The sequence below is a fragment of the Dermacentor albipictus genome, chromosome 4 (genome assembly GCF_038994185.2).
Source record: "Dermacentor albipictus isolate Rhodes 1998 colony chromosome 4, USDA_Dalb.pri_finalv2, whole genome shotgun sequence".
NCBI classification, from domain to species: Eukaryota; Metazoa; Arthropoda; class Arachnida; order Ixodida; family Ixodidae; genus Dermacentor; species Dermacentor albipictus.
The window spans coordinates 95,226,722-95,252,459 of NC_091824.1; the positions used below are offsets into that span (position 1 = coordinate 95,226,722).

The 25,738-nt window shown below is 47.8% G+C and overlaps 1 protein-coding gene across 1 annotated transcript in view; it reads right to left on the minus strand.

Moving 5' to 3' along the window:
• Positions 1–25,738, minus strand: part of timeout (circadian regulator timeout) — a 321,920-nt gene that overhangs the window by 30,515 nt on the left and 265,667 nt on the right. Inside the window, exons 19-22 of the mRNA XM_065443676.1 lie at positions 15,523–15,608; positions 7,090–7,216; positions 4,157–4,230; positions 2,720–2,941 (exon numbers count right to left, since the gene is read on the minus strand). Of these exons, the coding sequence (XP_065299748.1) occupies positions 2,720–2,941; positions 4,157–4,230; positions 7,090–7,216; positions 15,523–15,608 (509 nt within the window). The remainder of the gene's footprint in view (positions 1–2,719; positions 2,942–4,156; positions 4,231–7,089; positions 7,217–15,522; positions 15,609–25,738) is intronic.

Below are 25,738 nucleotides of genomic sequence, written 5' to 3' on the forward strand. Positions count from 1 at the left end.
GAATCCTCCCATTGTTTATTCTCTGCGCCAGAAATGCCGTTTATCGGCTGTACTTTGAAGTTAGCGCGATCTTGAAAACGTGAGAAGGGGGAGAAAACCAGCGCGATAACTTTCCACAATAAAGTGCTTGAGATTCTTTCGAAAAAGCGCGCTTATTCTCCAACGCGGCCTCCCATCGTAACGGCAAAGCGCGCATTCTTAGACGTCTATTTTGCTCGAGTCCAACGTCCTACCCGACATAACTCTAAAAGCGTACAATACTCTAAACAAAGAAAAAGAAAAAAAAAGAAAGAAGATATGCAGTCTGGTGGGCCCAAGCAAAGCTGCAAGCGCACATAGCAGTGAGCGATACGACACGAGAGGTAAAAACCAAGCGAGCCGCCACGGTATTCATGCCAGCCGCACGACGTCGTTATTCAAGTGTGGGTGGCGCCACCACTGAAAGGCTCCGAGCTCGGCCCACGGCTTTTGTCGGCTTCAAACGGGACAGTCATTAGCAGGTCCCGAGCTGGAGCATTTTTATTCAGCAACTCAGTCGCGAAGGCGGTGCGATATTAAAAGCGCTGATTAATAGCCCTATTTGCGTTTGATCGCGAAGCGGAGTGTTGCGGTGAGGGGAAAAACGAGAGAGAAAAAAAAAAAGAGGATTTTCTGAAAAGACAGCCACTCTTCTCATTCAATCGTTGCATGTTTCATTTTTATTCAGTTCTCAATTCTGGCGCAGTAGTCCTGTGCAGACGTGAGCAAAACAGTGGAACTGGTTTTGGCTCGTTACAGATCTAGGATCACAATTCAACGGAGGATTGGTTTCAACAGTGGTTTCAATAAGCGTCGCCGAATATGGTTTAACACGAATTACCGTCCCTAACCGCTATGTAAGCGCAGGGTCGTTAGCTTCACTAAGAGAGCGCGCGAGTCTTGTTCACCTTAGGGTAAGCAGCAAGCAGGAGTGCCACTACAGAAGCTGATAACCACTGCAGAGATAGCCAGTCGATGATTCGCAAGTTCATCCGCAAGTGCTTAATTAAGTGCTCCATTTCCGCTCGCCAATCTGCGCACGTAAAATCTAAAAGAGTGGCGTGTCGCTATATTAGCGGTGTCTAAGCAGGCTCGAGGTGAAAGAGCGGCAAACGTGAACACCGGTTTGTTAGTAGCCGCAGTTTTGTCATTGCGAGGCGGAAACGCACACATCCTTAGTGCCACCTTTGGTTACTGGGCTAATTTAATGCCGCGAGCTTGTGCCCGGAATGACCGGTCCTGTCACCTGCTGGAAACGATTCGTGTTCGCGGTAGGCGCAGACCGCATGGTACAAACAAACAAACAAACAAACAAACAAACAAACAAACAAACAAACAAACAAACAAACAAACAAACAAACAAACAAGGAGCGCTGCTTTCAACCGTTCATTAACAAGACAGCTCCAGTGCTATTTGGCCTACATGCGCCGTGTCACACCATGGCGTAAAAAGTAATTTAAAAGAACGATATAAAAACCACCCGTGCCAAAGAACGAAATTCTTAAAATCATACTCGACAGTGTGCAGGTTTGTGGACGCTTCGCTGGCAAATAGAGGAATTTTGTCTGATAAAAAAAATGCCTCACAGGTCAACCGAAAGGTGCTGATGCTGATCTTGCCTACAGAACCTTTGCCTCCCGAAGTCGTCGACGCTGCTATTCGCTGTTAATAAACCATTAAATTAATTAAATTAGATTCCGGGCTTTTTCTTACGAGCCACAAGCGCGATCTGATCATGAGGCACTCATGAGGTGTGCAGATTAATTTTGACCATCAGGAGTTCTTTAACGTGCACCCAATGCGCGGTACACGATCGTTCTTTGCGTTCCGCCCCCATCAGAACATGGACGCCGCGGGGGGGATGAACACGGGTCCCGAAGCTGAGCAGCGCAACGCTCTGACCAGTGGCCAATCACGACGTGCCACTAAACAGTTAGTGGCACTAGTCCTCGCGTTCTTTTTTTTTATTTCTGTTTAAGTACGTCGGCATTTCTATGCCTATTCAACGAGGAAACGCGTCCGTCCGTCTGGCCGTCCGTCACGTTAGGCGATCGCTATCGAGATAGGGACAGCAGCAACGAGCGTATTGACACTCGTGCTTCGTTCGCCTCATTTAAACGCGAACTACGCGGCGAGGACACAGCGCACACGAAGCTACAAGCACTGGGCGCTCTGCTTCCATCGCAGATCGCTTTCAAGATAAGGCCCGCGAGGCCGTGCCATACGCCGCCGCCACCGGAGTACGGTTGGATAAGGCGCCTGAGAGCGATAACGGCCTATAATGATCGCAACGTCATCAGCGCACCTGGCGCCGGGACCTGTAGTAGTTTGCTTGAGTCATCGATTCCCCTTGCGCCGTCGTCGGCAGCATTTAGTGTCGCCTCGGCGCTTTCGTTTGTACTGGCTGGATCAAGTTTCATAACATTGATAATGACACCGGACTGCGTGGAGATGAGCAAGCGACACAACGCTTACGCATACTTAGACAACTCCCAGAGGAGTTTCTGCGAGAATTTTTCGTTTCTTTTTTTTTTCTGCCTCCCCGCCAATTTACTCTTATGTTACCATAGTGACTACTCAACATCACAAGATGGCGCGCTGCCCGTCTCCGGCATTCCTCAAAGGCATAACACACGCGTACGGACTGAAGCTCTTAGATAACCACGCGCGCCGCGGCGTCGAAGAAGAGGCGTGACTCACCGTAGATGCGCTCATCGTCGTTGTCATCGTCGGCAGACGAAGAACCGGAGTCGTCCGATCCTCGCCGCTGCCGGCCGCTGCCAACGGCGCGTCCATCCTTGCGTGCTTGCTTCTTGCGCAGCTCCTTGCGGTTGCACACCAGACCGATCTCGAGGATCTTGTCCACGACGCGGTGCCGGGGTCGCTTGACGCTCAGGTGCTCCAGGATCTGGCCCATAATGTCTGCGAGAAGACGCGGCACACGAGCGACGACTGGGCTTAGGACGGCACGGCGGATAATGAGCGCTGTATACGACGCTGTAGGAGCCCGAGTGTTCCGCTTGCGGCGCTAAAATTGCAATAGATCGATTGCTTTTTTTTCATACTGCATGTTTGTGGTAACCTGCTTAAATCGACCAGCTCACTCTGACAGAAATAAGATTATTTGAAAGGTTGTGCTGAACCGCGTCTACCTGTATGGTCAGATCATAAGAAACCAAGTAACGACATATGACCTGACTAAAAAAATTCGGGCCCCTTGGTTTCCTTTCTTCTGGTTGAATTATACTGTAGTATACATACATATATATATATATATATATATATATATATATATATATATGATTGACTAGTGAGCGGAATGCTTTAGAAATCCGCCTTTTTCGCATCTCACATTTTTGTGAGATTATGATACCTGTGCTTCGAAATCTTTACCGATGGCTGTAAATGAGCGATATTCAATAACGTATTACCAGGGTTCTATTCGGCGAACTTTAGGAGATATGCGAGCTCCAGATAAAGGAGCTCGAGAGTGCACCCAAGCGGGCACGGAAGCGCAAAAGTAAGTTCTAGACAGGACAGCGCGCGTGCTCGACCGTTGTTCACGTCGTGTTTAACAAGGGTCGGTAGTACGCTAGTGCACAAACAACTGCTGAAAGTCTCTCCGAACGCGTACATCGGGTTCTTTTCTAAGAGTCTCTCTATTCCCAAATTTGCTGCTCTCGCGACACGGTCATGTTATAATAAATCAAGCCTCAAACACGGAGGGCCTGCGATCTATCTCTCAAACATCTCATATACGTATAAGGTACATGCGGAGCGGCTTGCATGAACATTTAATAACAAAAATAACAACGCATTTAGGAACGCGTTCTTAAATTCGTTATAATTTTGGTTATTACATGTTCGTGCGAGCCGACCCTGGTGTCTTCGAAGATCATGTCGACTACAGTTCCAGTGAGAAGGCCAAAATCGTGTCCATTATTGTTGCACTTGCATCGGCATCTCCACTTTTATCGTTATTATTATTATTATTATTATTTCACCATTTCTTCTCTTCCGCACGTCTGGTCACGCGAGTAGTTAGCATTATTGTTGCACTCTGCACTTTTACAACTGGCTGAACACTTTGCTTCTCTGCACACACGTAATCCGCAAAGAGGGACGTGAAAGACTCACCTGTTGACTCCCGATACTTTTCGAAGAGCTCCCGAAGTTCAATCACGTCTTCACCCCTCCAAGGTGCGTTCGCCCTTTAAACAAAATGCACAAGGACTGAAGTATACTCCCCTCAACCAGTCGCAATATAACCAAAAACTATATTTCAAAGACGGAGTGCAAAAAAGAAACGAAGCGCTTAAGGAAAACATTACACGAAAACATACCCTTTTAGGTTGATTCGCAGGATAAAGTCACACTTAAGAGGATGCGTTAGCTCGGCGCAACATCGATGTTGTTGATTAAAGTACACGTAAAATGCCGAAATGCTCTCACGAGACGACCGCTAAACTGATTTGAATGAAATTTGCTCCATTTGGGGCAAAATGTCAAATTCTATCAAATACAAAAAGCAGATTTTTTTATTAGGACCTGATACTTCCTACAACTGCCGAAAATCGACATGTTTCGAACAAGTTGGAGCACGACGCTTACAAATGCGTAACTTTGCAAAAAAAAAAGAGATATCTCACTTCTGTAAAATTTATCCGTTAGAGCATCTCAGACGTACAAGTTCAATATAAGAATTCACAGCTTATGTGAAGTCAGATTGCTTGCGGGGATTTTGCGAAATCCTTAGCTATTTCCAAAATACTAGTATAATATTTCAGAGCTCTGAATAATACAAAAAATTTCTTCACATCAGATGCTTCAATAGGTGCCTTTTCCCGAAGTGTAATAGTGTTAATTTGTTACTGAGTTACGTAGTTGAAAACTTAGTACTTCAGATGCTTTCGTTTGTATTTGTCTCAGTTGTGCAATTGTCAACAATATTCGTGAATATATTCACAAAATAGGTGAGAATGTTGTGTCCCAGAGTCAACAGTGTTCAACAATTTCATTTAAATGTAACAAACCATCAAATTCGATGCAGTGGATGCCACCAAATTTGTTTTTCGTTGCCATAGGCACTGCTAAGCTAACCGCTTCCTCTGAAGTACATTTTCGTTCTTAACGCGAGACGTGCTGGATACCAGGATATTTCCGGTTGGGATACCTTGAAGCTGTAGTTTAGTGCGTCTTCCTTTCAAGAACTCAATCGTTTGCTCCTTGCAGCTAGCGTTTGTTAGAATTAGGCAGCTAGACCTGTGTATTGACAGTTCGGATTAAGTCTGAAGGCCGCTGTACGTTCCTGTCCTACCCACGAATAACGGACCAACAAGAAAATGAAAATGTGCAGTCTATCCAAGTCGGCGGGCATACCGGACACGGCGGTTGCCAGGAAGTGTCGCAAAGTGCGGCTAACGCACGCTTTCTTGGCTACACTCAATGCCGAATGATTACCAAAATTTTTATGAAAAAGGCTACTGGAGGGAGAAAAAGAAAGAAAGAAAGAGAGAGAGAGAGAGAGAAAGAGAGAGAGAGAGAAAAATAAGAAACAAAGCTAAGGGAAAAGAACAAAAGTCATTGCAAGAGAGAGAAGAAAAAATGAAAGAATAGTGAAGCTAAACTGTTCGAAGTTTCATAAAAGCACTGGTGGCGAGGCGTGCATGTGTTGGCACTGGCCTCGGGCAGTATGGCCGTATTAATCTATTTGTCGACGCCAACGGTGTTGAACACCCGTCACGAGATGGACGCGGCGACCAACCGGCTTAGAGGAGAAGCACAAACAAATGTCCACTGCCACTGCCTTTCTTTCTGTGTCGACGTTCTCGTCGTTTCTTTTTTTTTACTTTCTAAACGTAGCGGAGCTGTACGCTACTCTCACCTAGAGAGAACAACAACACACGTTAAAGCAAACAAAAATACAAATGGGGCAAGACAGACTGGTGCACTGTACGGGGTCAGTAAAAACAAGAAGGAGAGGAGGGCTCAGGTCAGACACTGTGAGGAAACGACCCTCTCCTCGTCTGAGCGCATTTTTCTCGACGCGCAAGACAGCGCTGGGCTCGATTTGTCAGCACGAACAATAAGGAGAAAAAAGAAAGGGGGGGGGGGACCGGCGCGGGACCGGAATAGAGAATCAGCGAGAGCTCGGACGGAGGCAGTATGTCAAAGCCAAGCGCGCTAGACTTGTCGCCCAATCACGTACAATCAGCGAGAGTGCGCGGCCAACAAGAGAAAGGGTTGAGGAATGAAACATAAATGGCCTTCGCACGGGTTCACTCATTTAACGCGCAACCGTCCGAGCAGCTTCAGCAAGGGCGGGGAAAGATGTGCCGAGTCAGGGTGCAGATACGACGCCATTTGACGGATGCGGTGCAGAGCTATACGCCATTGTCTCGCACTGCAGCGACCGCTACGCGAGCTTTCTTCATGAACCGCACTTGCGAGTGGCGATAACGCCGGGGATATTTTTAGTTTCCGTGACGTTCATGAACACGGCGTTTTTCCTACTCATTCTTTTTATAAAGTTTATCTATCTATCTATCTATCATACGTTATCAATGCACAAACAGAATTAGCAAGCAATCAAGGCCGGAATTAAGATGATTTTAAACAGAAGCGACACATTCAGAGTAACACCGAAATCAGCAGAACGTCAAAGTTCAGTTGGGGCATAATACTAAAATGCAACGGGCTAATTTATTAGAACGTATCCAAGTTCCTTTGCGAAAGGCCAAGTGAGATTCGACAGAAAAAAATTGAAAACAAGAGAAAAGAAAAATGAAAAGAAAAGGCGAGAAAGAAAGAAGAAAAAAAGGCATTTACAGATCCATAAATTCCTCAAAAACAGTTTTAAGAAAGCACGCGGAAGTACTCGCCAATCCAATTCAGCAAGAAGCCCATTATCGCATAAAGGCCTAAAACGGTAAGTTACAGACGCATGGACAGTACAGGAATACCGTCGCTGAAAGCATCGCCGAGTCAACAGCGGACAGATGCAAGGGATTGGAGAGATTTCGTTTAAGCAAGATGGACAGTTACACTTGGTGGTACGAAAGCCATCTTACTTTGCTTTCTTGGTAAAACCCTTTACGCTCTCTATGAGGTCCAACTTCTTCAGCTGCAAGAGCACGCTGCGTCGGGTCCTAGTGTCGTCGATCATGTGTTCCAGTATGAGATCGACGACGTCCTTGTCTGCAAAGCACGCAAAACGGGCTGAAGGTTAGAAATGCACACTTCAACGAGGAAACCAATCATGTACAAACACCTAACTTCTGATAGGTTTCAATTGTAATTTAAGACAGATAAGTGAGGGCAAATCATTTCAAGTACGATCGTACGCCTGCCTTTTGTGGATAAGCACGCCGAGCATGAAACTATGAGACGGCGCATAGCGTCTCCGCTGGCTTGAGTGGGCGTGGTTCCCGTCCAGCCGACGTGATTTCAATTTTTTTTTCGGCACGCTCCCGGCATTGGTCTTAAGATGCAATAAGAACTTGAAGTTGAACAAATCGTGCGGTGGCGATCGCGCCTGCGAAATGCTACGCAAACAGCCGAAAATTCAAACAAAAGAGCCGCGCAGCCCTTCCCAGAGGACCCAGCCTCCTCGCCAGCACAGACGACGTCACAAGCATTCCACGTGACGCGCGTACTGCCTGCAGCGTACATATAACAAACAGCGCAACGACAATAGCTTGAGAATTCCTGTGGAATGCAGACCACTCAAAACCACCTCTGCAAACGTGTGCAGCAAGAGAAAACGGGAATAATAATAATAATAATAATAATAATAATAATAATAATAATAATAATAATAATAATAATAATAATAATAATAATAATAATAATAATAATATTTCAAAAAATAATCCTTCGCCGAGGCACACCGATCTGAGCAGCTGATACTTCAAAGACAGTGAATTTGTACAAACAATTTATTACGCTTTTCAGAAATGCTAAGCCTCTGTTTGATGGCGGTTCTTATGATGATTAATCAACGACGCCCTCGGCCCTGATCATACGGCCGCTTTCGAGCTCCCGTTACTGGGTAACGCGATCAGCTTTCACCATTGCAGCCGTATAAACTATTAGCTGGCCTCCAATGAGGAAACGATAAGATGCGATGTGAGAAACGAAATAACAAAGAATGGTTAAAAACGAAAATGCGCAGATAAGTTGTCTATTCGAATGAGATATGTGCGAGGTAACTTTTATAATAATTTATAGTTTCGTTGCAATGCACATTGTTGAGGCGAGGCGCGCTACTCCAATCAATGGGAGAGTACCTCGATCACTTTCTCCCATTATCCCCTTCCCAAAATTGCACTTAGATCTACCTCAGCTATTCTCTACCCTTTTAAAAAATTCCAACGGCAGAAGGCTCCATGGACGCTGCTTTAGAAATTCCAGTGAGTACCGACATTTTCCGGCGGCACCTGACTGAGGGAGGGAGGGAAAGTTGGAGGGAGGGAAGTCCGCACGTAAAAGGCGACGCGGCCGCAAACCATGCTCACTGCAGAAACGCGAAATACCAAGAGCGGATGGATGGTCGCAGCCGCATGATGAACAGATGAGTCGATTAACACATGCCCGCCTATAGACGCCCGTCGTGGTAGGACGTGCCGTACTAGTAAGAGAACCTGGTGCGTGTACACGTACTATAGCGCTCAATACCAGCTGAAACATACTAGGCTGCAGTTCAAGGGGGCTCGCAGACTACCACGGCGGCATCGGCATTAAAAAAAAATGTGGTGCACTGAAGACCGTTCTAATTACTGGCTCCATATAGCTCAAAGAAATGTCATAACCGACGTGAAGTCTCGAAGCCCTTTGATCCACAGAATCCTGTGTGACAACTCATATAGAGCGCGGTAGGACGTCAGAGCGCTGGAAACCACCAGGCACTGTTCGGAGGGTCGCTAAGACGGGCACGACGTGTTCGGCATGCGGCTCGCCATCTCCCATGGCAGCAATGTGCAGAAGAAGTTAGAACGAAACACGGAAGCAGCGACGAGCGAAGACAAGCGTATCTACGCATGCGCACGGAGAGGAAAGATGAACGAATGACCCCATGAGGAGCAATGAGTAAGGGGGGCTAGCTTATCGCTGTCTAATCCCCCTCGAGATAAGGCGACAGCGTCGAGTACAGATTTCACGTTTTACAGAACGCAATTAACGAAGCAACCTCAACAGCTTGACAAGTCACTACAGAATGTCTGGCACCTCTTCCAATTCCTCTTGTTATGTCAGAAGTGACGTCCGTGCAGAAGTGATAGCGACAAGCGCGATTGTGGTTATCGTTGCAGCAGTTTTCGAAAACGGTTAGTGAACACTTCATTGCGACGCACACTGCATTGTGCTGACGCTGCTCAGAGCGCCGCAGCGCAAGCATTAGGCTAAAGCCCTCGCCAACAGACATTTTCTGCTATCCTGCTGGAATAGTCGCAAGAGTCTAATCGCCACAATATCCACTTCATTTAGAACTCATTGGATAAAATTGAAAGCACACAAGAACTAAGCTTGCTCCATTACATTCATATACGCCATCGGAAACTTTATTCCGCTACGACATCTTTTCTGCCTAGGCAAAAAGGCACAAAAGAAATCTCAAGACACACGCACGCACGCACACACACACACATACACACACACACACAAAAGAAAAAAAATGAAAAGCACCAAAGCAATTGCTAGTGATTCGCCTTAGAGCGATTCTCCGATTCTTCTCAAGGTCGTATCGTTCATTTTGTCAAGCGAGATAGGGAAAGGAAATAGCAATAATATCTGGACTGAACTGAAGAAAGCTTGGAGAAGTGGCACACAAGGGCCTCAAACTTTCTTCTGAGCTCTGGTCGCAGCGCGGGCAGTTTTTACTGCCGGGTTCTTCAGGACATCGGAAAAGCATCAATCGGCTCTAACGCGGCCGCAGGGCCTCAGCTGTGCCATGAGCGACGACCAGGCTGCGAGTTCCCTTTGGAAACTACTAGCCACGAGACCAACGAAAGAAACAAAAGCAATAAAAAGAAAGCACACGCACGGGGTGACAAGTCTTTTAGCAGCAAAAAAAAAAAGAATTCGCAAAAGAGGATAAAAGGAAGCCTTAGCTTGTGTACAATACAGCTTTGGTGGAAACTACAGAGCCAAAAGCTAGGACTAAGTAAGCTTCCGATACCCGCAAACAACAGAAAGCCCATTTTATACGTATTAAAGCAAGAAAAAACAGAGTAGTGATAACGGCCAGAGCACACACATTATTGGAGAAACTGGTGGCTCCAAACTAGAGCTTCGACTGAGAAATACTGGAACGTAATTCGTGTCGCGACGTTAATTTAAAAGGAACGTTGTCACCTAGCTACGAATGTACCCTACAAAATAAAGCGTAACATTGCTACAGTCTGTAATAAAGAAAGAGGAGGGAATGGTTTGCGTTCTTGAAGACGACGGAGATCTGAACTAACGCTCTTCTGCGCGTGTTGGCTCAGCCATTAAATGCCATCTGTAAATAAGAGGAGGTATAAGAAAGTTTCGAGACTGACTCTGTCTTGAAAAAAGAAAGAAATGTTTGTTTATGTGTAGTCAAACTCCGTCACTTTCGAAATAGTCCCCTTGCGCAGCAGCAATACAGAGCTTTCGGTGTTCCTCCCATTTTCCAAATATTTACTGGAAGTATTCTTTCCCGTACCAGTCCAGCCCCTTCTGCGATTCGTTCTTGATTTGAACAACCGTGTCACAACGGCAACCACTGAGTCGTGTTTTTCTTTCTTTTTTTTCGCGAAGAGAGCCAAGTAAGAAGGAGCCAGATCAGACGAGTATTGTGAATATTGAAGAGAAATCATATTTGTTTCAGTCGAGAAAATCGCGCGTATACGGAGTGCTGCTGTCTTGCAGGATGCATTGTCCTCGAGCACCATCCAGCTCCTCGTGAGCAGCAGACAGGGCCGTTTTCGCTGGACGTCCTCCCTCAAGAGACCCCGAAATTTACCAGCAAAACTCGCTGCCGATAGTCTGGCCATTCGGGACTAATTCTTGATGCACAATGTCGCGAATGACGAAAAAGACGATGTGGGGATGCACGTTGTCGAGCTGCGGACATGCCCCGCTTTTTTTTTTTTCGCTCGTGAAGTCATTGGGTTTTTTCACTGCCACGACTGTTTCATTTCATTTATGTTACCTCAAAGGCCCCAGCTGAAGCATCACACGAAGGATGAGTTTTGATTACAGTGAAAGTGCGATTCCAGTGTTGCCTTGAATTGATGTGGATCGGAATGGTACCCGCAAATTGCAGGTAGATGGTTCCAGTCCCGTGCGGTCGTCACAAAAAAGAACTTAAAATGAGTGGTAGTTTGCGCTGGGGGAAGGTAAACCGCTTTGTGATGGTTTGTGCGGCTGACAAGCGATGCACTGGTAAGATAGGTTGAACTTCGAAGGGAGCATTATAAAATTTGTGGTAAATGCATGGCCTAGATATGTGACGTCGCACTTCAAGGTTGGTAAGGTGACCAGGAGCCTTAAGCTCGTGGTCATCTTGTTGTTTCGCATCAAGGTCGTACCCGTACGCCTAAGTATCGACCCTATAGTAATTACCCTCGGCATAAAAGACGGGTCATTCGTCAGGTTCCGGTCCCGCTTATTTCGCTTTCTCTGCCCCCCCCCCCCAACCCCGAAAAAATTGAAACGTAGCTCAAAGGTTCCCATTTTTTATACTATTGCTGAAATCAAGAACGAATCGCAAAAAGGTGCTTGATTCGTACTGGAAGGAACACTTTAAGTAAATATTTGGAAAATGACAGGAACACCGAAAGCGCCGTGTTGCTGCGCAAAGAGACTATTTCGAAAGTGACAGTGTTTGAATGCACATAAATACATTTTTTTTTTTTTTGCTGACAGAGTCAGTCTCGTAACATTTTGACACCCCCTCTACAACTACGTTTCTTTCTTTCGGTAACGTCTTTGGTGGACGCACCAATACACAGGCGACTGCATTTGTGGCGTTCTCGAGCGCTCGGCTGGTTCACCAAAGTAAATGCCCGACTTAACGAAGGAAGCGCCTCTCCTCAAACGGCAATACGAACCCCACATGCACTCGCGACCGCACGAAGCAAGATTCACCCACTCTAAAATTCGCCGTTCTGTCGTCTCCCAGCAGGCATACGGGGATGATGCCGAACGCGCTACAACAAAGCCTCGCTTGGTGACTCGTAAATAACTACGCAGAGTTCAAGACACACGAGTGATGGTAGGCTCTAGACTGTTGACAGAGCACGCTAAACTGATTGATTCGTGGCGTTAAATGACCCAAAGCAACACTAGGTCCCCGATAGACGACGCAGTTGAGAACAGTGGATTAAATTTGATCACTTGGGGTTCCTTAAGGTGCACCTAAATCTAAGCACACGAGCGTCTTTTCTTTTTCGTTTTTTTCTGTTTGCATTTCACACCCATCAAAACGAGGTCGTCCCAGCCTGGGATTCGAACCCACTACCTCACGCTTCTTGAGCAACACAACTCCGTGGCCGCCGCGCCACCATCGGCATGTACAGAGAACGTTGAGAAGGTCGCGGCGAAAGGAAACGCGATATTAGCTCGCGCTCTCCAACTCCGGATTACAATGAAGCAGAAAGCGACGCGCGTAATGCCAATGCACGAAGAAAAAAAAATAAACGAAGAGCAGCGTCATACGATGCGCCGGGCAACGACGAATCAACAAGGGAAGAAGAGAGAAGCAAGGTAGGCTGCGACTATAGCAGATTCGAAACCACACGAACGAAACACTAGTGGCGGCAAAAGAAAAGGCGCACGTCGGTATACATGCCTCACTCGCAAATACTTAGCGTAGCGCTCGACGAAAGAAGTTTTTCGCTCGAAAGCCGCCGCCACGCCAGCTGCATCTGGGCTCAACTTCTGGCGTCTTAGCGTCCGACTTGCTATTTGCTTCGGCTTGGCTTCGGTACGCAGTGCGTCGAACGCGCACGCGCATCGACGACAAGGAGATTAGGGAAGGCGACAGGGAGCGCGTAACAAGAAAGGAATAGAGAGACTGCCACATGACGGGAGGCGCAACAGGCAGCAGCATGGACGCGTTCAAAAAGTAATGAAAGTGCTAGGGGCGACAGAAAGGCATGCGTGGAAGACTTTCCACGCACGAAACGGAAACAGACAGCGCTTGCATACCTGGCGTGATGCGCTTTTCCTGCCCCGAGGGGAGCTCCACTCTTTGTTTATTTCCTGTCTCTCTCTCTCTCTCTTAGAATTACGTTCAAGCGACGGCGGAAGAAGGTGCATAAGACTTTCGGGGGATTGGCTCGGTACACGGGCCCCACGTAAAAGCATCGCATTAAAAGAAAGCTTAAAAAAAGGTATGCCTAATAGAGCTCCTTTCGTGTGGCATAACAATATTTCTAACATTGCCCGCTTGCGCTCCATCGTGTGGAAATCGATACTCCGGTAACGCTCAGCCGCATACACCAGCGAAGTCATCTTTTTTTTTTTTTGCCATCTTAATGCTGCCTATCAGCGTACATATTCTTCTCCATCCGAGAACACAGTGCATTCCCAGCCTTTGACAAGTGCATTGAAGGGCACGCATACGCAGCAATCGTTGCGCAATTTCTGCATGGAGGAGAGCCGCCAAAGGGGGAAGCCCCCCGCAACATGGCCGCGAACCCAGCTTTTGCAAGCGCAACGCCTTCAACTTGGAGAAGTTCGCACGAGGAGCATATATTGTATACGTGCGATATGTTCACGGGTTACGCAATGCCACCGGCGCAACGAAGGGAAATGTTTTCGAAACCGGCTCAGGGATAGGCGTAGCACAGAAGGTGTGCTTTCTTGCGACATTTTCGGATAGGTTTTTTAAAGGTGTCGAACCGCAGGACACCTTTGTCATGAGGGCGATCGCAAATTTTCATCGTTTAAGTGGATAATACACGTATAGAAGTAATAGGTTAGGTTGTATTATTAGATGAAGCTTCTGCAATAGCAACACAGCCACTCCCACCACAAGAGGCTACTTAGTATAAGCCAGAAGAGATGGGAGGAAGAAACAAACAAGACATGCGGCGGCGCCCCTTTGAAGTTACCGCACCAGGTTCCCGTGAGGTCACGGTAATTACATCAGTAAATTGTTTATCGTTTAAAGGACGAAGATGATGACGATAGTGATCTAAAGGAAGGAAATGACGCTCAATTCCTTGCTTTGGATCGATATCATCCCCTTCATCCTTTAAAGGATAAACAACTTACTAATGCGATTACCGTGACCTCACGGGAACCAGCAGTCTCCAGCGGACGCCAAAGCGAGCGAGAGCGGGCGGCGAGAGACGAGGAGGGCTGTCCTTGCCGAGCACTCCACCACAGCATCCAAAACTTCTGACGCCCCTGAAGCTCTCTCGCGAGAGCACGTGCGTGCGTGTCGGAGAGCTGTTAACAGTCGGCGTTCAGCGACTAACGTGCCCCGCTCAACTCGACTGCGCGAGGGCGCGTTCCATTTGCATCGGCGCCTTTTTATCGGCGTTGACAGTCCCGATACCGCGACAACTGGCCAATGACCGAAAGGAAGATATTCGCTTCAAATAAATAAATAAACAAGTAAATAAATAAACAAGCAAATAATAAATAAATAAATAAATACACTGCACTGCGGATATGCAAACTTCATCTATTAGAGTATCCGAAACTGAAACACACTCGATGTGAGTTAATCATTGTTTTACAATGTTTACGAGAATGTTTGCTAAAGTTTTAAAAAAATTATTGATATGATTCCGAGCCGTGTGTAATGCGTGATTTTTGTCCGCTTTTTTTGTCCCTTTTTTTGCGTTTTCCTCTCTGTCATCTTTCTAACCCCTATCCCCCATCCCCAGTGTAGGGTAGCAAACCGGAGACTCATATCTGATTAACCTCCCTGCTTTTCCTCTTCATTCTATCTCTCTCTCTCTTGTCCGCTTTATGGATGTCTCCCTGTTCCTCGCTTTCCCTTTCCTGTTAAATGTATATATGTTCTCGAAACAAATATAGATGTTTAAAAAGGTGCAGTTTACCGAATTGTGATATAGCCTTATTCTTTTTACTGCTGAGATACGGAGTTGTAAACTTACAACACACACACACACAAACACACACACACACACACACACACACACACACACACACACACACACACACACACACACACACACACACACGCACACACGCACACGCACGCACGCACGCGCGCACACACACACGGTTGCAGTGTGTGTGTGCATGTGCGCGCGCGCGCGTGTGTGTGTGTGTGTCGTCAAACTGCTTACGCAGCTTTCCTTTTTTGTCTTTCTTTTTTTCCACTCGAGCGTCGCCATGTCATCTTTTGGCGAATAAACTTCAATCTTCGAACTTCAGTATATCTAAAGGCCTGGAACGAGGTCACACAATTTCCCATCTTCAAGGCAAACTAATCACGAAGAAGGAAAAACGCTACGAAAAACACGTCATAGAACACCGCCACCGGTGCAACAGCTCACCTGGGGTCGCCTCATCCTTGTAGCGTTCGTAGAGAACTTTCAGCTCGTACACTTGCTCCTCAGTCCACATAATTTTGCTGCCTTTCCTGGAACGAGAACCAGGTATGAAATACTTGAATGAAAGCCGAGACGGATACTCTTCAAAGGTGGATTCATAATCGGTATGACGTAAGGATTCCTTTCCATCGATTCCATTCCCTTCACGTCAACCACGTTCACTGGCAGCCGCTACCAAGCGGAGCGCCGCTCCGCCTAAGCTATCATTGATTAAGAGCGAAGAGCAATATAGTAAGAACATAATCACTACTGTTAAGAACGGCCAGCTGCAGTGCAAGTTTGCCACCCAGTTACGACTATGTCGGCAACATTCCGGGAGCGTCGCCGCCAACCTCTAGCCACAGCGTGACTAAATCGACTTTGTGTCGGGGAACAATACGCGCATCGTCCACTCTCCGTCGCTTCAGCTAGGATGCGTTCGATGAAGCAGGCTTTGTGCTGAAACCACCGCCAACCTCTAGCCTCATCGCCGTTGTGACGGAATGAGTTCGGCGGGCCAACTATTGTTACCAAACTCCCCAACACGGACCTGATTTGCTACGGGTGCGCGAGTTGCCGCGGGAACACCGTTTTGCGCTCCTTCCCACGCACCGACCAAGACGCAAGAGAACGCGCTACCCGGAACGGCTCCGAGTTCTATGAAATTCGTGTGGTGTCGGTTTCGGACCGTAAACACGTGTGTGTGTGTGTGTGCATGTGTGTGTGTAAAGCGTCCTGCGGAGAGGCGGCTAGTTTGCGATGACTAAACGAACGTTCGCATCACCTTGTATCGGGAGAGGACCGAGTGTTTAAAAACCGCTGTTGTGCGGCTGCTCAGGACACTCTCTCTCAAGCAGTCATGTTAGACTGATGTACTTTTTCAAACAGTCATGTTAGACTGATATAAATACTGTAAATAAACCCATATTCTTCGTTCTCAATGAGAAGCAGTGCTTCCCTTCATCAACGTCCTCAGCGCGGATAAGTTAGACGACGGCATGGGCCAGCTACCTTCTAATTCATGCCCGACTCCAATCTTGGTGGGGCCCAATCCCACCAGCGATGGGATTGAGCCCCCAATCCTGACCCTACATAATACCGGCTCAAGTGTCCTTGAAGGACCTAATTCTTGCGGATGTATCTCACTCAGCAACGGAATATCAATTTCACTATATCAGGGCGTCACTGATTTTGTATTTAGGCGAAGCTGTATCACAAAGAGCGCAAAGGCACTCAGAAGGGGGAAAAGCAACACATGATGGAACGCAGTCCTCGCTAAAGGGGGGGCACGACGTTTCGCCAATACGAAAGAGATACTGCGGGGCTCTAATGCCCATTGAACACCATGTTGCCCTAGCTAAATTGTTCGCTTAGTCAGCCTGACTTAAGGCGGAGTTGAACGCTAAAGAAGTCGGTTAGAAGAATATAGAACGTTTGGCTTCAGATGAACGCCAGATACATGATACTATCCCGGACGCCCATTAGACGCGTTTCGGTGAGGGCGGCCACAGCTGCCTCGGGAGAGATATCGCTCCAGGGCAAACAACCGCTGTGACTGTAGTCGACCGTATATATATGATATATATGATATGATATATGATATATATATATGATTGTAGTCGACCGTATATATATATATATATATATATATATATATATATATAATTCTCATTACGTACATTTCGAGACTCTAGCCTTCCCTTTTCCTATACTACGCAATCCTTGGGTAAACTCTTGTAGCAATTTGAGCCGTTTGAACCGGCACTTGGCGACCAACCAACTGTCTAAGTGGACGCGCTAATTTTATACAAATATGTTCCCTCCGGGTAAACTAAGATTTTTTTTTTTGCCGATATAAGGCCAAAATTACGCAAGGTCATGATCGCTTATTCTAGTGGCTCACTTGGGTTAACAAGGGGCGCAGACGCGCAATTACTGTCCTTGAGAACCAGCGAACGAACCCCTCCGTGGAAGCAACAGTAGATCACGTGCACCTTCTCATGCGCTGAAGTTCCATCAACTGCAGAAACCGGCTTCTCGCTCATCCCTCTATGTGTCTTCCTCTCATTTTCGATAACGCCATCGACTGACGACTGATATCTTAACGGACTAGAACGTTGGCGACAACTAAGAGCTCAAGGTCGCAATACGATCTCAGTGAAATATACTGGTGCGATTTCCACCGCGCCATCTACGCATACTTTTCAAATTAAACCAAACTAAATTGAACTGCGCATGTTTGACGCTCCGAAACTGCACAGTGGATCATGCGGCGCCCACTGTGGTTAAGAGGTGGGGGGGAGGCCGGATCCGGGGTAATTTTGACTACCTGGTGTTCTTTAGCGTTTCTTTTTCTGTCACGCTCTTCTGTCACGCTCTTTCGGATCCGGGGTAATTTTGACTTCTTCCGGATCCGGGGTAATTTTGACTACCTGGTGTTCTTTAGCGTTTCTTTTTCTGTCACGCTTTTTCTGTCACGCTCTTCTTTCCGTCTTTATTTCCCCTTTCCCTTCCCCTAGTGCAGGGTAGCAAACCGGACGTTTTAAGTCTGGTTAACCTCCCTGCCTTCCTTTCATTTGCATCTCTCTCTCTCTCTCTCTTTTTCTTTTCTCCTTTGCTTTCCATCCGCTTGCGCTCCGCCTTCATCAGAATGCGCGACCACCGCGGCGGGGACTCGAACCTTCGACTTGTAGCTCAGCAGCGCCACACGCCACAGACAGCTAGCGCGGCGGGTACGCGCACTTTCCAATTTCGTCGCCGACCGACGATCCCCAGAGCAGCGTCAGCGCAGCGACCGAATGAGACCCGGCGGCCCCGCACTGTTTCGCAGACTCGTATATGCGGGGTCAGACTGCGCCGCCGGAATAAGCTTCCCTCAGCCGGTCGCTTATGCAAATGCTCGCCGATGCTTCCGGGCGCCGGCACATCGATTTCAGCGCGCGAGATAAACGGCGCGCGCCTCGAGGCATCCTGCCGGCGCCCAGTGCAATCTCGGCTCGCCCTTGGGGCCGGCTTCGATGCATATCAAGCGCGTCGCTTGGTGCTGGGCGACTGCGTCTTACGAACTACGCCGTCCTACAAGGTCCTTCGGTTTGTGTCCCTCTCCGGCTCAAAAGTTATCTCCGTACACAGTGAAATCCGGAATTTATAACTTATAGACTTATTCGTTAAGTGAAAGTAAAAGAACAGCGGTTTAGACTGAATCAATTCATACTGACAAAAGCGTTTTTTTCATTTCAAATAAAGGTTAACTATTACTGGAATCAATGAACGCCAAACTTCTCGGTCTAGAACGCTATACATTCTTCGTTTATATGCAAACGATTAACTAGGCCCAAGAAAACGCTTCTAAAATCGATGACGTCACGGCATGCAAGCTGATGGGGGAGTTTCCGAACGGCTTCGCCACCCAATCTTTCGGTTTGTGCGCCTCTTGCAAATTACTAAGGCCCACCTGACGTCAAAAGTAATTGTACTGCGATTGTAGAAGGTGAATGAAGCAACTTAGGCCATCTTTACGCAGCTTTATAGCGCCCCGCTGATCTCAACACACTGCAAATGCTGACATCTTCAGTAGCCGGATTTTGCACGACAGCTTGTTGTCAATTAGCGACACATAAGTCATATAACATATAGAAAAAGAGAACGATGTCAGGGATTTTAGTGTCTACACGTTCGAAGCAATATCACTCAACGAGCCACTGATCGCTGATTGCGTGTTATTGACGCGAAATAATTGAGTCCTGGGGCCTTACGCGCCAAAACCACGATTTGATTATGAGGTACGGCGCAGTGAGGGGGCTCTGGACTAATTTCGACCACCGGGAGATGGACAACGTGCCTCAAATGCAAGGGACACGGGCGTTTTCGCATTTGGCTCCCCTATCGACATGCGGCCGCCGCGGCCGGGGTTTGATGCCATGACTTCGTGCTCAGCAGCGCAACACCATAGACGCTAAGCCATCACGACGGGTATTAAGGCGAAAAGCAGTAAACAGGGCAACCAACAACCAACATTACAAACGTATTCCAAGCACGCATCTACCTGCAGTAGAACGAAATGTTAGACACGCGTGCACACCACACACATACATTATATATATATATATATATATATATATATATATATAATGTGACAGCCAGTGCAGAAATGCTACAGTGTTATTAGATGCGGAAATGGAAAAGAAAAGAAATCGTTCCATTTAAGAGGCAGAGAGTGCTTCAAGGAAAAATAGAGCCTTATCACATCCCCACGACCAATCCCACTATTTTCGAAGTTCGGAGCATTTAAAAAAAGAAGAGGCACATTCAGGGGTAAAGGAGTATAGGTAACCAACAACAACGCAGTTCGAGAAGTACTAGTCACTGAAAAGCTCTGGGCAGAGAAGGCGGTAAATATAGTGAGGTCATCTATCTCTGAAACGAAAGCAGAGCGCTCGGGCGACCGAGTTCACGACGCTCCTTCCGATTCAGTCTTCCCGCTATGTCTTTCTTTTTTTTTATTTTCCTTCATAGTTTATTGCTTCCAACACAGTCGTTCCTTGATTACAGGGACTGCCGCCGAGGACTCTCTTTTTTCCACTGTTCAGTGACCTCACACTCACTTGACAACGATGGAAAAAAAAAAAAACGCAACGAGGTCGAGGGGTGCGAAGAAAAGACGTAAACGGTGAAGTTAAAAAAAAATACTGTCGTTGGTAGGACGGCAAGCTCCCTCACTGGCCCTTCTCTTCTTATTGATGCCTCGCGGATTCGCAACGTTAACCGGCTAACGCGAGCCATATATCGACTGGGTAGGCATTCGTCTCCATGCCTCTTTCGGAGCGCGGACCGACGACGCAGTACGCATTTCGCTTCGCAGCCTTCCACTCCCCTCCCCCCCCCCCTGAAGTTTATTTCTTTTTTTCCTTCCTTATCCTTTCTCGCTTCGTTATTTTCGAGACCAGGAAGAGGGCTCTGCCAAGCGAGTTCCAAAAGTTTACTTCCCCCGCAAGCACATACATCCTCGCCTCGCTTTCTCTCAAAACCCCCGATTTCTCTATTCCATTTTCGCTGCATTCGCACTCATTACATCGCTTCGCCTGCGCCCTTACATCCCTCCCCATTTTGCCCCTGCCCATACAATTTCGCACTTTCTCGTTTTCGCTCGCACCTTGCTCATTTCCATCAGACGAAAACGCTTCCAACTTCCTCCCTCGTGCAACTCTCGCGGAGCGCTTCATCAACGGGAGAAAAGGGCGAAGGGGCGGGGGGGGGGGGGGGGGGGGGCGTGGGGACAAACGCGCAGTGGCGGCGGCATGGAACCCGTCGTCAGTGGCGTCGTAAAATGAATTCGTTCTCTGCTTTCTGTTTGTTTCTTTCTTTTCACTGTTTCTCATCGGCGATATTGGGCGCAGCAGCTTCTTCCAGGGGTACGGGCGGCCGGAAGCGAGCCAATTTCCAAAAATGTCATCAAAACGAAAGGAGCCAGGTAATTGGGAAAGTAAGATATCAAGTCTCGTGAGCTCGTAACGTGATCTTCGCTTTTAACGATAACGAGAAGGAGGAAGTGCATAATTCGATCCCACGACCACATTACTAACGGAAAATGTAGCGGGAACAAAAAAAAAAGAAAAGAGAGAGAAAGGGATAATAAAGGAGATTGATTAAATTTGAAGTCCTTAATCCGCACGCAAGGCGGAAGAAACAGAAAAGACGACGATGTTGATTGATGTTCACTGGAGTTTATTGGCGCAAGGGCCAGATGTGGCCAAATTTCGTCACAGAAAAGACGAGGTAAAGGCAAAATAAAAATAACCGAGGGGACAAGAAGGAACGTCGAGATGCGCACAGGACAAAACGACAAATTCGCACGCATCGCCCTAAGGTAAAATGAACTATAGGGGATCCGAGAACGCCGATAAAGGGAATACTACTCGGGAAGCAGAAAGCTGGCGGGAACGCATTAAGCAAAAAAGTAAGGGGAAGGAGGGATGCATGGATATACACGCGGCTTTTTATGAGCAGAACAGCCGAAATTAAAAAAAAAACTTTCTCTCTCTCTCTCTTTTTTTTCTCCAGGACAAAAAATTTGGAGGACGCTTAAGCTTCGCCTTTAAGAGTGGAACGAGATAGCATTCAAAGATCCTTGACTGCTTGTCACGCTTCCCGGGAACTGGCATCCTTTCTAGCGCACCTTGACACTAGACCATTGTCCCTCGACACGATTTTCACATGCCGCCGACAGAAGACATCGCAGGTGAAGGCGACGAAGGGACTACTTCGGTTTTTGAAAGAGACGGGTTTGGACAAGCGGCTGTGGCAGTGATTTCACGTACCACGCCAGATTGATGGACTGTAACAGACGATGTGTGTGTGATGTGCTATGTGCTCTCTCTCTCTCTCTCCCTTCCCCATCTTTCATCGCCCCCATTTCTCTCCCATGTGCAGGGTAGCAAACTGGTTAAGCTAAACTGGTTAACCTCCCTACCTTTTTACTTCTCCACCTTTTCCTTCCTTCTTTCCTTCCTTCCTTATCGGGAACTGGGGCGTATGTAACCGTAATGTTTACCTGGAAACGCTTGCCGCGGACACTACGCTGGAAGGAGAACTTTGCGTTGGAACCACGGCCTCTTGCATAGGCCGCGATGCGGCGGAGGAGAGCGCCAGCTGGAGTTATTGCAAGGAACCGGGCACGCCACTCTGTGGCTCCCAAGATACCCATCGCGCCGGCGCGCGCGAAATGGCGGACGCCGCGGCCAGTTCGTGTGTGTGAAGGAGTTTCTTTGAGTTTTCACGTAACAGAATTGTTTTCTCGCATAGCCAAATCCGAGAGCTATCATGTCTGTAGGTTGTGTGCAAGTCACAGTTTAAGGTATTTCTACGTATTTTAGCTTGAGAAATTCAATTAGTTCAGTCAATTCCTTGCGTCATATGGGAGGCTTGGGTATACGTGGTTCGAAAATCTTGTCGAAACAACGTCCGACGCTGGATGTTCTGCGACACAGGCTCCTTTACGCTATCGCGTTAAAATTCCAAGCTCATCGTCCAGGAGAGCACGTCTCTACCGCAGCAGTGAAGACGTCATAGTGCAGCTCCGAACAAGCAAGTGGGCGTCGAAGTGCGTCAAAACTCACACATCAAACTTGGCCAGCTCGCAACTATATACACAGAACAGCTGTTCACTCTGACCTATGCCAACCTTTCAGGGAAAAAAAAAAAGCGAAATACACTGCAGCAGCGGGACTGCCCAAAGTGATTTTGGAGCAAGTGAAATCGCGTTTTGGAAGATAAAATTGCATTTTGGAGCAGCTTGGAGCAGGCCTATCTGAATTTTGGTAGAGGAATATCGGAACAAAGGAATATCGCAGAACACTTAGAAACAAGGATGTAGGAGAATAAACCAACACCAGTGCTGTACTTCGAAGGAGATTATTCAAATACTGAAAGCGTCTAGTACATCATAACTTTGCTAATAGTGCCTGTAGATTTCTAATTTGCGGTAGAAAAAAAAAAGAACATGCATTCTAGAACAGTGTCCGAAATTTCGAAAAGCGGCCAAGAAATTTTTGATAAACACATCGTTCGTTCATGTCTCGACAGTATGGGTGAAGTGCCTCGAAATGCGCTTCACCACAAGACCGCACGGAGAAACAATGAGTTATGAACTACGGTCGTTTATTATTGCGATAGCAATCGTATGCACACTCGAGGCGCATTTCTGCCGTCGCCGTCGCCGTGGTGTCCTGTATAAAGTTCAAGGGTGATAACATCGTCGCCGCGCCATGTGCTGTATGTGTGAGTGAAATCGTGCGACGGTGATTCGAGGATGGTGGCTGAAGTTCGCGCGCGCAAGAAAAGAAAGCGAGGAGAAAGCGTGCTGTCTCCCCTCGCACGCAAGGCACCAGGGGGAGGGGAGGAAGGGGGGGGGGCGTTCTACTCCGGTGGGTGCTGCGTATGGCGCCGTCGCGCGGGCCCTATCTTGTAAGCAATCTGTGATGGGGCCAGAGTGCATACACCGAGTGCTGATAGCTTCGCGTGCGCTGTGTTTTCGTCGCTTGGTTCGCGTTGAAGCGAGATGCAACACGAAGGTCACTTCGCTCACTATTGCTGCCGAGCTCCTGCGTTTCGACAGCGACTGCGAGCGGTGATCGAGTGAAACACGTTCGCGTTTCCCAGTGCGCGCGTGACACCATGCTTGCTAATTTAGTAAGGGAAAGTTTACAAGTTTATACGGCCGATAATACTACTATCCTTAATTCGCATAGCTGCCTACTAACTTCCTATCGCAACCTAATCGTCGTCGCAATACTAATTTGTTATCGCCCCTCGGGCCAAACTCCGACTTTATTTTTCAAGCCATTTCTACATAATAGACCAGGGCGATTCCAAGGCACCTAATGCTTAACTTTCTGGTATAACGTAAACCTATTCAAATACGTTTTATTCCAAATACGCCATCAGCCCTTCGTGATAGCTCAAGATGGCTCAGGCCTCACCCATCTCGGCATAAAAACAGATCGGAATAGTATTACGCTATACCCGCCTAGGGACGGCGACGTCTACTGGATGAACCCACAGCAGCGCGCACCTCCCCAATGTCTAGTTCGCTCGCACCGCAATCAGCCTACTTTTTGTTGTTTTGCGTTTGAGCTAGGGAGCACCGCGCCCCTCCACTCGCTTATAGTACACTCTAAAATACAGCCGTCTTGGCCATTCCAACAGCAGCGACGAAAGCCGGCAGGGGTCGCGCCGCGCCAGCTACTTCCGGCTACTCCAGTGTTATAAGCGCGAATACTAAGACAAAGTGTGTGGAAGGCGCTGTCGCGCGGTGTGCGGAATGTGACCGGCTGCACTCCTTTTCGGAGAACGAATCCGCTCGCTGTTCGCGGTCACTGCCGGAGAATACACACCGAAGCCGTTCTGGCGCAGCGTGGCGCAGTTTCGGCCAATTTTACGGTGTTTGGTGCAGTTTGGCGCAGGAATTTGCGCTTGTATGAAAATGGCGCCACTGGCGCAGGAGTCCCAACCCTGACACTGACGTCTCATTGACGGCGTTGGCCCGTTACTTTGGCACGAAATTCAAAAGAAACTGTCGGGCTTCCATTTTATTCTCTATCTACATTGTTAAGAATGGCAAGATGCAATGCAAGATTGCCACCCAGTTATGACCGGGGAACAAGACGCGCATCCCCCACTCTCCGTCGCTTCAGCTAGGATGCGTTCGATGAATCGGGCTTTGTGCTGACACCGCCGCCATCCTCTGGCCTCGTCGCCGTTGTGACGGAATGAGTTCGGCGGGCGAACTATTGTGCCCAAACTCCCCAGCGCGGACCTGATCTGCTACGCGTGCGCGGGCTGCCGCGGGAAAGCCGTTTTTTGTTGCTTCCCACGCGCCGACAGTGACGCAGGACAACGAGCTACCCAGAATGACTCCGAGCTATCCGGAACGGCTCCCCTCGGACGTCGGCTCCGGACATGGGAATGTGTGCGCCTTTGTGTGCGTAGGCTGTCCTGCGTGAGGCGGCTAGTTTTGCGATGAAACACGAACATTCGCCGCCTTGTATCGCCGGCGGACCGAGTGTTTAAAAACTGCTGTTGTGAGGGTGCTCGACACTTTTCTCAAGCAGTCATGTTAGACTGATTTAAATATTGTAAATAAACCCATACTCCCCGTTCTCGATGAGAAGCAGTTCGTCCCTTCATCAACGTCCTCAGCGTGGATAAGTTGGACGACGGCATGGGCCAGCTACCTTCGAATTCATGCCGGACTCCAATCTTGACAACGGATCACGAGCGATGGGATTGAGCCCCCAATCATGACAACATACGCATCAGCAGATAAATGAGAACCCTTGAAAATTTATTTCTGGGGTTTTACGTACCAAAACCAGGATATGATTATGAGGCACGATGTAGTGTAGGAGTCCGAATCAATTTTGGCCACCTGGGGTTTTTTTAATGCCTACCCTATGCACGGTACACAGGCGTTTTGCATTTCGACAACGTCGAAAAACTAAGAGTTGCTCTTTAGCACAGAAACACATATGAAACGTTAAAAGGTCACTTTACGAGGCAATACATCCATTGCTTCAGTGCCTCCCTTTAGTGCCCTTTTAAACACGCTGACCAAGAGGATCAGATTACTGGCGCGCGCAGTCGAAACACGTGAGACAGACGTTCGCCGCCCACGAGTCAAAGG